Below are 10,897 nucleotides of genomic sequence, written 5' to 3'. Positions count from 1 at the left end.
CTTTGGTTCTTGGTGACGTGGGGCGGTCAGATCTTGAGTTCTGTGGGTGGAGTGCTGAGAACTTGAGCTTTGGTACTTGGAGGCATAGGGGGTGTGCTTGGGTTCTTGGGGGGTGCTTGGGCTCATGGGGAGGAGGATGTTCAAAACTTTGGGCAACCCCACCTTGGGTTCTTGGCCATAGGATCCCAGCCTTGACTTTGAGTCCATCTGATGTAACTGAAGTACTGGGCAGGTCGGGTTTTCCTTCTCCTTTTTGTATTGTTCCTGAATCTCTGTCCTGTGTGGTGTACCCCAGCTATACGATTTGCCGGTTGGCACTAAGTGAGCGGAGGCGAGGCCTGTGTAGATACTCTAGGTAGAAGTCTTTCACGCTCTATAACCATCATTTGCTTCTTCCTGCAGATTGGAGATCATGGCCCAGTTTGTCTTTGAAAATGACATAAACAGCATCCTCAAGCTGGATGCACCAATCACAAACGCTCCCCTGGCACGGTGGCAGCGGAAGGCGAAGGAAGGCAACTGCTCTTCTGCCAATACGTCCGTCAACACCAGCGTCTTATCACCAATGAAGGCTGCAAACAGGTCGCACAGCTCCAGCAAGACCCCATCCAAAACTCCAGGTGTGTGTGCTTGCTACAGCCTTGATGTGTGTAGGATATGGGCAATGGTGCTACTCAGACTGGCATTCCTGGGAATGGGTCAGGTCCTGGGCACAATGTAACCCCTGCACAGGACTCTTAAGTGGCCACCCAATGGCGGTGGGACCCGAGAGTTGACTGTGAAGATGGTGGCAAGGTGCAGTGGTCATGTATGCCTGGACCAGTCATTGCTGGAGGGAGGTATTGAACATTGAAGCGACTGTTTATAGTTTAGGACCATGAGGGGAGGGGGGATGCTTGGATCTCAGAATGGAGCCCCCTGGGCTTGGTTTTGCAGGGTGACCTTCATGGGATGTGAATGTACATACCGGTATCACTTGGGGGTTTGCAGCCACTGTATTAGGCCTGAGATGAGCACATGTTTAACAATGGTGGCATATAAAATAGTCGGGTTCTTTAGAAAACTGGAGGAAGTTGGCAGGAAAGGAATATTACTGGTGAAGGCCGGGACAGGAAGTGGCTCCCCTTCCACCTCCTGAAGAGTTTCATCTGTAGCGACTTGCATTCTGTGAAGTTGTCCTTGATGGTCCGGAGCAGGATCATGGAACCCTGAGGGACTGCCAAACAACTTGGCTGCTTTGACTACAAAAGCAATGCCGGTCAATCTAAAGACCCAAAATCTTTTTTTGCATGGCCCCTGTCAGTTTTTGTGTTCCTGCTGACTCCTCCCCTAGACTAAGTGAGGGGGAAACACTAATTTTGAGTTGTCACCAGAACAGGAATAGAGGGGAAGTCATCAATGAGAACACTTGTTAGGGGCTGTTACAGGGGGGTTTAGTTCACTTGGGATACATTACCCTCTTACTTCCTGTTGTATGCATGGGGCAGGAAATGGAAGTGAAATCTCTCAAATAGTATGGGGGAGGCTGGGTTGTCTTTTATGGGTTTTAACTAGGGATGCACCGATAATAACGGTATTTTGGTACTGGGTACCGATAAAAAAAAATTCGGTACTCGCCGATACCAATTACTGAGTACTGGCAGTTTCATTCAGGAAGACCGGTGGCGTGTAATGACTCCACCTGAATTCCTGATTAACAAGAAAGCCGTCCCATACGAAGCCCCATAATAATCATATGATCAATGCTTGGCCCGGTGGGATCTCTGTCGCCTCGCACCTCGGCATGTCCAGCCTGCCTCCACTACCCAGCTTAACGAGGCAGCATGAAGCCAATCAGAATGCCGGGCACTGCGTCATTACATGGCTGCCTGATTGACCAGATTTCTGACCATATCGGGCAGCGCGTCATTGCACGCTGCATGGCTTCCTGATGTGACGAGAGAGCATGGATGCGGCTTCCCGGCCAATCGGGAAGCCGGGCAGCATGTAATGCCGCACTGCCCGGCTTCCTGATGCAGGAAATATCGGGCTAGGCATCGGAGCATTACATACATACGAGTACTCGCCCAAATACTCTATCGATACTAGTATCGCTGCGTCCCTAGTTTTAACCATTCCCTGCTCTAAAGTGGCTTGTTGGGTGGTCCTATGGTGAGGTGACATTAAAGCTGTATTGTCTTTCAGGGAAGTCCCAGGGAAAACTGCAGGGCACCCCGTCCAGAGCTGGAGGAGATCGATTCATTCCTAATCGGAGTGCAATGCAGATGGATGTGGCCAGCTTCCTACTGAGCAAAGAGAATGAGCCTGCCGACCAATCTCCAACCAAGAAGGTATGACCTGAAGATCTGAACACAAGTACTTGGTGTATACCGGATCTGCATGTTCTTTTCTATATCAGTCCGGTTTGCTCTGACTTACTGCAATCTGTCCTCTCTTTCCAGGAGCATCAGAAGGCTTGGGCTGTCAACCTGAACGGCTTTGACATGGAAGAGGCAAAAATCCTGCGGCTCGGTGGCAAATCCTTGAATGCCCCTGAAGGTGTGTAGAGATGAGGATGCTGTTCTCGCATGTTCTGTATTCATAGCTCGCACTGTGAATAGTCTGCACTCCTAACGGTGTTTACAAGCTATTGTGTCCGGGTCTCCCTGCACCCCCCTGGGGCTGGTTCAGCCACCTCCAGTCTCCTATCAGACTTCTGGGCTCTTGGCGTTCACAAAATGTGCTAAAAAGTCGATCGGGATGTTTTATCTGTAGTGTTTAGAAGACTACCCCCCTTCCCCCATTTTTTAATAGTTTCTAACTATTAGAATACAGAGTTGTTTACTGGCCCAGTAGTTTAACTCCATGTCAAGGGTGCTGGGGAGGGGATGGGGAAAATATTGGCAGGCTTGCTCCAGCCCTGCAGCTTGCTAGGGTTACACATGAGATTGGAGGGTTGCTTGCCTTAAGGAGATGGAGGGTCATCGGCAAGGAATTCCTAATCTAGTTTTGAATTGTATTGCAACTGTAATGTCTTCCTTGTATTGTAAGGCGCAGTGCAAACTGTTGGCTATATATTCCCTGAATAATGTGGCTTGATAGGTGAAGGGTCACAGGGTTGTGGCTCAGAGATGCGCAGTAACTGCTTCCCACAATCATGTTTTTAATGAACTTTTTTTGCAGGTTATCAAAACAACTTGAAGGTTTTATACAGCCAAAAAGCAACCCCTGGATCCAGCAAGAAACCCGGCCGGTACATCCCATCCATGCCAGACAGAGTCCTCGATGCTCCTGAGATCAGAAATGATTATTGTAAGTCACGTCCGGGGTGGTGCTTGGGGGAGTCCCTGTTTTGTGTCATTGCTCTAATTCCTGTCCATGTTTCAGATCTGAATCTGATCGATTGGAGCTCCCAGAACATGCTGGCCGTAGCACTGAATGACTCGGTCTACCTCTGGAACTATACGAACGGAGAAATCCTCCTCCTATTGCAGATGGAGAATAATGAAGAGTACATTTCATCCGTCTCGTGGATCAAAGAGGGGAACTATCTGGCTGTGGGGACCAGCAATGCTGAAGTGCAGGTGCGTTTAATACTTGTATGTTGGGAGCTTAACTGAGAACTATGCGGTGAGTGTACTTCACTTCTCCCTGTAGTTTGAAGCTGTCACGTGTCAGCTGGATTGTTCAAGGAGAAAACGTTCTGCTTCTCTCACTTTCCAATCTTCCTTCAGATCAGTCAGCGGGGATGCACAGTTTTGATCAGTCTCGTCTGTGGCGTTCTTGCCAGGGGAAAATGGCCCACTATATACTGAGTTTTGGGTCACTGGATGATGCAAGTATATATTCTCCCATGACTACAGAGAAATATGGGGGGGAGTTACCCCATAGTTCTTCTTTAAAGGAGAACTATGAGGCGAGTGCTTTTCACTCACCTCATAGTTCTAGCCGACCTGTGACAATGACACTGTCACAGGTCGGCTCAGTAGATCAGGAAGTGAGGGAACACATACCGGCGTTCGCTCACCTCTCGATCCTGTCGCGGCTCTCTGCCGTGACAGGGGAGGGACTGGATTCTCCCCACTCCGATCCTCCAGCGCTGACTGGCGGAACGGACGGGGGAGGGTACAGCTGGCACTGCCTCTAGATAGGCAGAGCCAGCTGTCAGTCACGCAGCTGGGAGGATCCCGGCACAATTGTCGGCATCCGCTTCAGCTGCGGCGTCTCACTATACCGCGAGCTGTAGCCTAGGGTGACGGGAGGAGGCTAGTTTGTGTCCTCCCCGTTACCCTAATGAGAACAAGCCTTAACCCCATAGTTCTGCTTTAACTAGAGCCATAGCAGACCAGACAACTATCGGCTATAACTATAGCATTCAGCAAATCAGCTTTGATCAAGTAACAAGTGTTGGGACCAGCTGTGACAGATGAAGGCAATTGGTACTGTGTATCGCTAGAGTTGCACTTGGGATAGAAATTGGAGGCAGTGTGGCCCCTCATTGATTTTGCTATGGGGCCGTATCGCATAGTTCTGCAGGTATTGTACATGATTATTGGCAGATACCCATCACTAACCCTCCTACCTTCCCCAGCTCTGGGACGTTCAGCAACAAAAACGTCTGCGCAATATGATTAGTCATTCATCACGTGTTGGTGCTTTGAGTTGGAATAACCACATCCTGTCCAGGTGAGTCTGATCAACACGACTGTATACATCCTGTATAGACCAGCAATGGCAGAGCTTCCACCTGATGAGGCCATTTCTGAACCTGTACTCAGTATGGAGGGGGAGGCATGTTTTCTCCCTCTAGACCAGAGCCCTGGCTGGCCTGTTGGGGGTATGACTGGGCCCTTGTGTGCTCATCTCTCTGCTGGTGGTTAAATGAACCATGGTACCATTACAGCTGACCCACATGACATTTCAGGCAAAGTAACAGGTCTCTCAATGTATCATTACTCTGGATATATTTACCCGCCGTGCAATATCCTAGAATTGTTTAAAGTTGGAACTCCGGTCTTTCCTCCAGTCCTGCACCATTGTAGATACTTCACTGCACATGGCCTTTTGGTGTGCATTAGAAACTGCTATAAGCCACAGCCCACCTAATTTCCGGGCTGCTGTAGGACATCCAGTATTAAACACTTTCCTCCCCAGCCTGACTGTCCCTGGCCTACCCCTTTCATTGTATTTCAGCTCTTTTAATTCTGGAGGCTCAGAATCATGGGTTGGTGTTGCCAGGGGCAGTCTGCATGCAAATGCCACCAGCCTATAAATGGCCCCTTGCTACCCCACCCATCAAAGCATTTGTATTTGCATAACTCCTCCCAAAGAATCAGCCCGCTGCTTGCACCAGGGATAAGGCTCTTGAGGTCCAGTACTGTAGCAGGAATCTATGTAAACCACCCTGCCAGCCCCTCCACCAGTCATGATCTGTCGGCATTGCATACACAGACCCACTGATTACCACCATAGAATGCAAAATGTAATTTAGGAATTCTCTTTTTTTTTTTTTTTACCTTGTGTACATCTTTTGACTGTTTTTAATACGGATCCTCTGACACTTTGGTTTGGTATCTCAGTGGTTCTCGGACTGGTCACATCCATCAACACGACGTGCGGGTTGCTCAGCATCACGTCGCCACACTGTCTGGGCACTCGCAGGAAGTCTGCGGCCTTAAATGGTCTCCGGATGGACGTTACTTGGCCAGCGGGGCAAATGACAACCTGGTGAACATCTGGCCTTCTGTCCAGGGGGATTCCGCAGAGTTCACACCAGTGCAGACCTTCACACAACACCAGGGAGCGGTCAAGGTGAGCCCGTCCTTCAGGTAACATGGCAGCCTGCTTCTTGTAGGTTGCGATCAAATCTGGTACTTTGCTTTACTGTCTCAAATAGGTCTGTATCAATGTTCTTACTATTGTGCTAGCTTAATGTGCCCTCTGAATAGGGGCAAGCTCTGCTTTTTAGAGAACCTGACTTGGCATTTTAGTGTAATATACTGTGAAAGACCAAGATACAGACTTTGCAATTTACATCAAGATCCTTAACATACATGAAAGTGCAAAGACTGCTCAAATTGCCTGGCTCCTCCCCTTCAAAAATCTCATTGTTGGTGCCCTATAAACTCCTATAAAAGTCCAAGGACCTGTAGCACTCCTTACGGGAACTCCCAAACATATATAAATATATGATATACTTTGTTATTTAAAATTCACTTAATTATCATTGTTTAGCGCTGCACATTCAGCACTTTATCAATTTTCACCCCAGGGTTCAAAGCGCAGCAGCTTCCACATCACAACTCACCCATAAGCACAGATTTTACAATTCTTTGCATTCAGCATAATAAAGTATAGGAACGTCACCAGCACGACTGACTTGGATGTCAGTCATTACTCAAGTGTCATCAAGCACTTTCGGGACCGCGCAGTGTCCCCTTCATCAGGCTCATGGTTTTTACTGAGCCTGATGAAGGGGACCCTACGTGGCCCCAAAGCACATTTGCCCTGACATCCAAATCTCTGTGCTGGTGACATTCCTATACTCTATAAACTCCTATGGGGCTGTGTCCTGGGAACTTCAGACACTGCTATAGTCTATATGGTACAAGCCACCCCCGTGCATTATAGCCCCAAACACCTGTGGTGGGTGTAAATTGAGGTGCCACATCAGGACTGCAGTATGAATGTGGGGGGGGGTAGGGTGGTCGGGAAGAGCACAAAAAGGCCCTTTACTTTATTGAGCAACTAGAAGAGTTCCCCAGTGTGCATAGGAATGCTGACTCTCGCTCTCCTTTAGGCTGTGGCCTGGTGCCCGTGGCAGTCCAACATACTGGCAACTGGTGGTGGAACAAGTGACAGACACATCAGGATCTGGAATGTGTGCTCTGGAATGTGCCTAAATTCTGTAGACACTCACTCCCAGGTAAATGACTGCAGCTGGTCTGTCTTTTCTTTGGCTCGCAATGGTCTGCTGTTACTAAAGCCCCCTCTTCCCTCTAGGTCTGCGCCATCCTGTGGTCATCAACGTACAAAGAACTCATTTCTGGCCATGGGTTTGCACAGAACCAGCTTGTCATCTGGAAATATCCCACAATGACCAGAGTTGCAGAGATGAAAGGTAAGATGGCTGCAATACTCGGACTTGGTAGAAGTATATTTGGGTGCAGAGATGGATCAGTATGTAACATTTGCTAGTTATTGATTTTAACCCCTTCATGACTGAGGCCTTTTCATTTTTTGTACCCATGTTATGTTCCACATTTTAGGCCTGAAAATTACTTAAAACCCCCCAACATATATTTTCTGAATGCCAAGACCCTATAGAATAAAATGGTGGTAGTTGCAAATTTTTATGTTGCGGAATATTAGCGCAACTCCTTATTAAACCCCAATATTTAGTGAGAAATAATATGCCCAGGTTACAAATTGCGTGCATCCGTAAAACTGCGAAAAACTCCAGTACCCCAAAATGTCCATAGACTCTTTAAAAGCCTCCACAGGTCATCAATTTAGAGATACCCCCAAAATACTGGCCTTAGAATTATTGCTCTCGCTCCGGCATGCGCGGCGATACCCAACATGTGTAACGCGTTCGTCGTTTTCATACGTAGGCGCACCCGACGTGTGTTTACGTGGCGACAGGTGGGGGCGGGGGACTTTCAAAAAATTTGCTGGCGACGTACACTGTACGTCGTCAGTCACGAAGGGGTTAAAGCTACCTCCAATACCTTGTTTTGATACTTTTATCATGTTTGCACTAGGCTAGCTCACCTATACAGCTCCATGATATGGAGGGGGTGGGGGGGGGAGGAGAGATGCAGACTCGGGGAGCTTACACCAGGTCCACATATCCCAAGAGTTCTTTGGCTTCATGGTGACCTGGGGAGCATCAGAATGCTGTAGGCATTTGAATGGATTGACATTCCTAGGCACTCCCTACCTCCAGCAGCGTGGTGGGATAACGAGTCTGCAACAATCTGACCACGGCGGGGGGGAGATGTAACGTGTCTGCAACAATCTGACCACAGGGGTACAGGCAGTGTTGGCATCTTGTGTCTCCTAAGATGACAACTGACAATTCTAAGACGTGCTTGGTGTGAGAATGAAATGAAAGGGGGACATTTCTGAGGGGACTAAGGATCAGAAGGTATTTACTTTTACAGAAAGTATTAAAGATTGGCTGTGTGAGGAAGGAAAGCAGTCTCCATCTTCTATATTTAGGGGTTGGGCTACCACCTCCCTAGTGTGGCCCTACATGGGGGCAGTTCATTGCATATGTCTGCATTGCCACTTTGGTGGGGAGGGCGTTTGGAGGGATTTCATAAGGATGTGGCCGTGATGGATGCTTGCAAATGGTCTTCATGCAGAAGCTTTAGGTCCGTGATGGTGAACTTTGGGCACTCCAGCTGTGCCAAAACTACAAATCCCAACATGCATCTGCCTCTGGGAGTTGTCTGTGGCTGTCGGAGCCTTGCAATGACTCATGGGACTTGTAGTTCCAGAACAGGAGTGGCAAGGTTCGCCACCACTGCTTTAGGTGTTTATGTAACTTTAACACATCTGGGTATCTTGTGAGTTTGGTATGAACATGTGTCCTATTAGGGAACTACTGTAGCACGGTACCTTATCTGCAGCCTTGTTTGTCCTCCCCAGGTCACAGCGCACGCGTCCTCAATCTCTCCATGAGCCCAGACGGCTGCAGCGTGGCCTCTGCCGCAGCAGATGAGACATTGCGGCTCTGGAAGTGTTTTGAGGTGGATCCCGTCGCAAAGAAGGAAAAAGAGAAGGCCAGGAGCAGCAGCAAAAGCATCATCCACCAGAGCATCCGATGAGACCCGATCGCCACTTGTTTTTAATCCATATCCTATTACAATGTAAATATTTGAAATAAAAGTTTCTGTATTGTACTGTAAATGCATCGAAAGAAGAATTCCCCGTTATCACGTCACTGATGTCACTTGTTTTAATTGACCACTGTATAAAAAAAAAATCTATTTATAAATGGATGCCTAGAATACTGACTCCACGTTTTGTATGGACAATGTTCAATTAAACACTTTTTTTTTTTTAAATGTAACAAGTTTGTGACAATGTTCTAGTGGGGGTGGTCACTTGGTTAAGAGCCTGCTATAGGTGGAAGGGCCATATTCTGTATCATACCGTCGTAGGTCTAAGTGGGTGACAGCTGGGGGGCACTTAACGGGCTTTACACAGTTCCTTTTTATTTTTTTTATTTTTTTTTTTTAAAGGGGCTCCATCTATACATGGCTTTATATTTTCCAGCCTCCCTCCCGTGCCCCAAAAGGGGCAGGGAGAACATTTGCAGGACACCTTGTAATTCCATTGCATTGTTGTCGGCTTGAGTTCACTGGGTTTCTCATAGCTCACAGGTATTTGGTATTAAGTTTGCATGTATTAGAGAGTCTGGCCCAGGTGTACATTTTAGATGGTTGGGGTGTTCAATGGCTTCATGGTCTGGAAAGGTAACACCGGATCCGCACAATAAAACTTCCATCCATGTAAACTGGTTTTTACTAATGTCTAATAAAGATGTGACAAACTAATGTTGGCATGATCATTGAGCTGCAGAGTCTTGGCTGTTTTATCAGTGGGAGCGCTAAAAGCTTCTCTACTGGGATTTTCATACACAACCATCTCTCGGGTTTAGGGAATAGTCCAAAAAACAAAATCCAGTGAGTGGCAGTTCTCGAATATTAGGGATGCTCAGATACCTTGGCATGTTCACAGGAACTACCAGGGTTGCAGCTGGCTCTGGTGCTCAACCACTGTCCTGTAATCATTCTACTTATCCACCTCCCTATATCTCCTCCCTGCGCCACTCGCTCAGCCTTCTGTGACAGCGTGTCAGAGAGGAGAGCGGGTACAAGCAGTCAGTGATCGCGGAGTGTTTGTAGATAATTGAGGACATGGTATGGTTACTATATCATCAATTATGAATGAATGGGAAGTGATCTACATCCCCCCCTGTTCATTCATGATTGTGGTTATAGTAAACACACTGATGTTGTGAATGATTCCTGTTCATTGATAACAGGGGCTGCAGAAAGAGATTGAGGGCTCTGTCTCTTTCTTTAAAAGGGAAATATCGGGTCTGTTTAGACCCCCTAATTCCCAAAAGCCCCTAAAAGTGATGTAAAAGAATTAATGAAAAAAATTAAAATCTATATTTTTAAAAATAAACCTTTTTGGTTTCTGCGTGAATTTTTTTTATTTCGGTTTTAAAATCTTTCCATTTCGGTGCACCTTATTTTTAACCTTGGCAGTTAGGCCCCATTCACACTGAGCGACATGAAAATCGTGTGATTTTCAGCACGATATTATATGTGATATTGTGCGACTTGTCCCTATTGGGCTGTATGCAATCAGGAGCAAAATCGCTCAAAATCCACAGAAAAAAGGTCATGTAGGAGTGGCAAGGTGATATTGAGATGTGAACAGCTCCATTGAAATGCATTGGAGAAGATAGAGCGATATCGCTGCAAAAATCTCTGTGTGAATGGGGCCTAAGATGGGATTTTTTGTTTTTTATTTTTTGCATGCTGGCTTGTGAGTGTGCTGGGAACCGTTTTGCTGTTGTACTGTGTAAAGCCCTTCCATGTGCACATTGCCTTATAGCTGGTTATAAATTGACGAGTGTTTTGCCATTTGTTTTGGATATTTTCTTGGCACACTTTGGGCCCCTTAGAGGTGAGCATCGTTTTAATGCCACAGCTTGCCTTAGTATTATTGCTGACCATATCCATCCCTTTATGACCACAGTGTTACCCATCTTCTGATGACTACTACCAGCAGTGTGACGTGTCATGTGACTAACCTAAAATCATCTGAAACTGGTTTCTTGAACATGGTAATGAGTTCCCTAGAACTTAAAGGAGAACTATGAGGGGGGGGGGGG

General features: G+C 47.1%; 1 protein-coding gene across 1 annotated transcript in view; it reads left to right on the top strand.

Annotated features, from left to right (window-relative positions):
- CDC20 (cell division cycle 20) overlaps positions 1 to 8,868 on the top strand; it is a 9,371-nt gene extending 503 nt beyond the window's left edge. The window contains exons 2-11 of the mRNA XM_018561565.1: positions 403 to 620; positions 2,185 to 2,330; positions 2,442 to 2,538; positions 3,163 to 3,291; positions 3,367 to 3,563; positions 4,571 to 4,665; positions 5,559 to 5,790; positions 6,779 to 6,904; positions 6,982 to 7,099; positions 8,635 to 8,868. Of these exons, the coding sequence (XP_018417067.1) occupies positions 413 to 620; positions 2,185 to 2,330; positions 2,442 to 2,538; positions 3,163 to 3,291; positions 3,367 to 3,563; positions 4,571 to 4,665; positions 5,559 to 5,790; positions 6,779 to 6,904; positions 6,982 to 7,099; positions 8,635 to 8,813 (1,527 nt within the window). The 5' untranslated portion in view covers positions 403 to 412 and the 3' untranslated portion in view covers positions 8,814 to 8,868. The remainder of the gene's footprint in view (positions 1 to 402; positions 621 to 2,184; positions 2,331 to 2,441; positions 2,539 to 3,162; positions 3,292 to 3,366; positions 3,564 to 4,570; positions 4,666 to 5,558; positions 5,791 to 6,778; positions 6,905 to 6,981; positions 7,100 to 8,634) is intronic.
- The last annotated feature ends 2,029 nt before the right edge of the window (positions 8,869 to 10,897 follow it).

This window comes from Nanorana parkeri, unplaced genomic scaffold (assembly GCF_000935625.1).
Source record: "Nanorana parkeri isolate BGI_ZX_2015 unplaced genomic scaffold, ASM93562v1 scaffold530, whole genome shotgun sequence".
NCBI lineage: Eukaryota > Metazoa > Chordata > Amphibia > Anura > Dicroglossidae > Nanorana > Nanorana parkeri.
The sequence above is the reverse complement of the archived record's forward strand: the minus strand, read 5'-3'. Positions and strand labels throughout refer to the sequence as shown.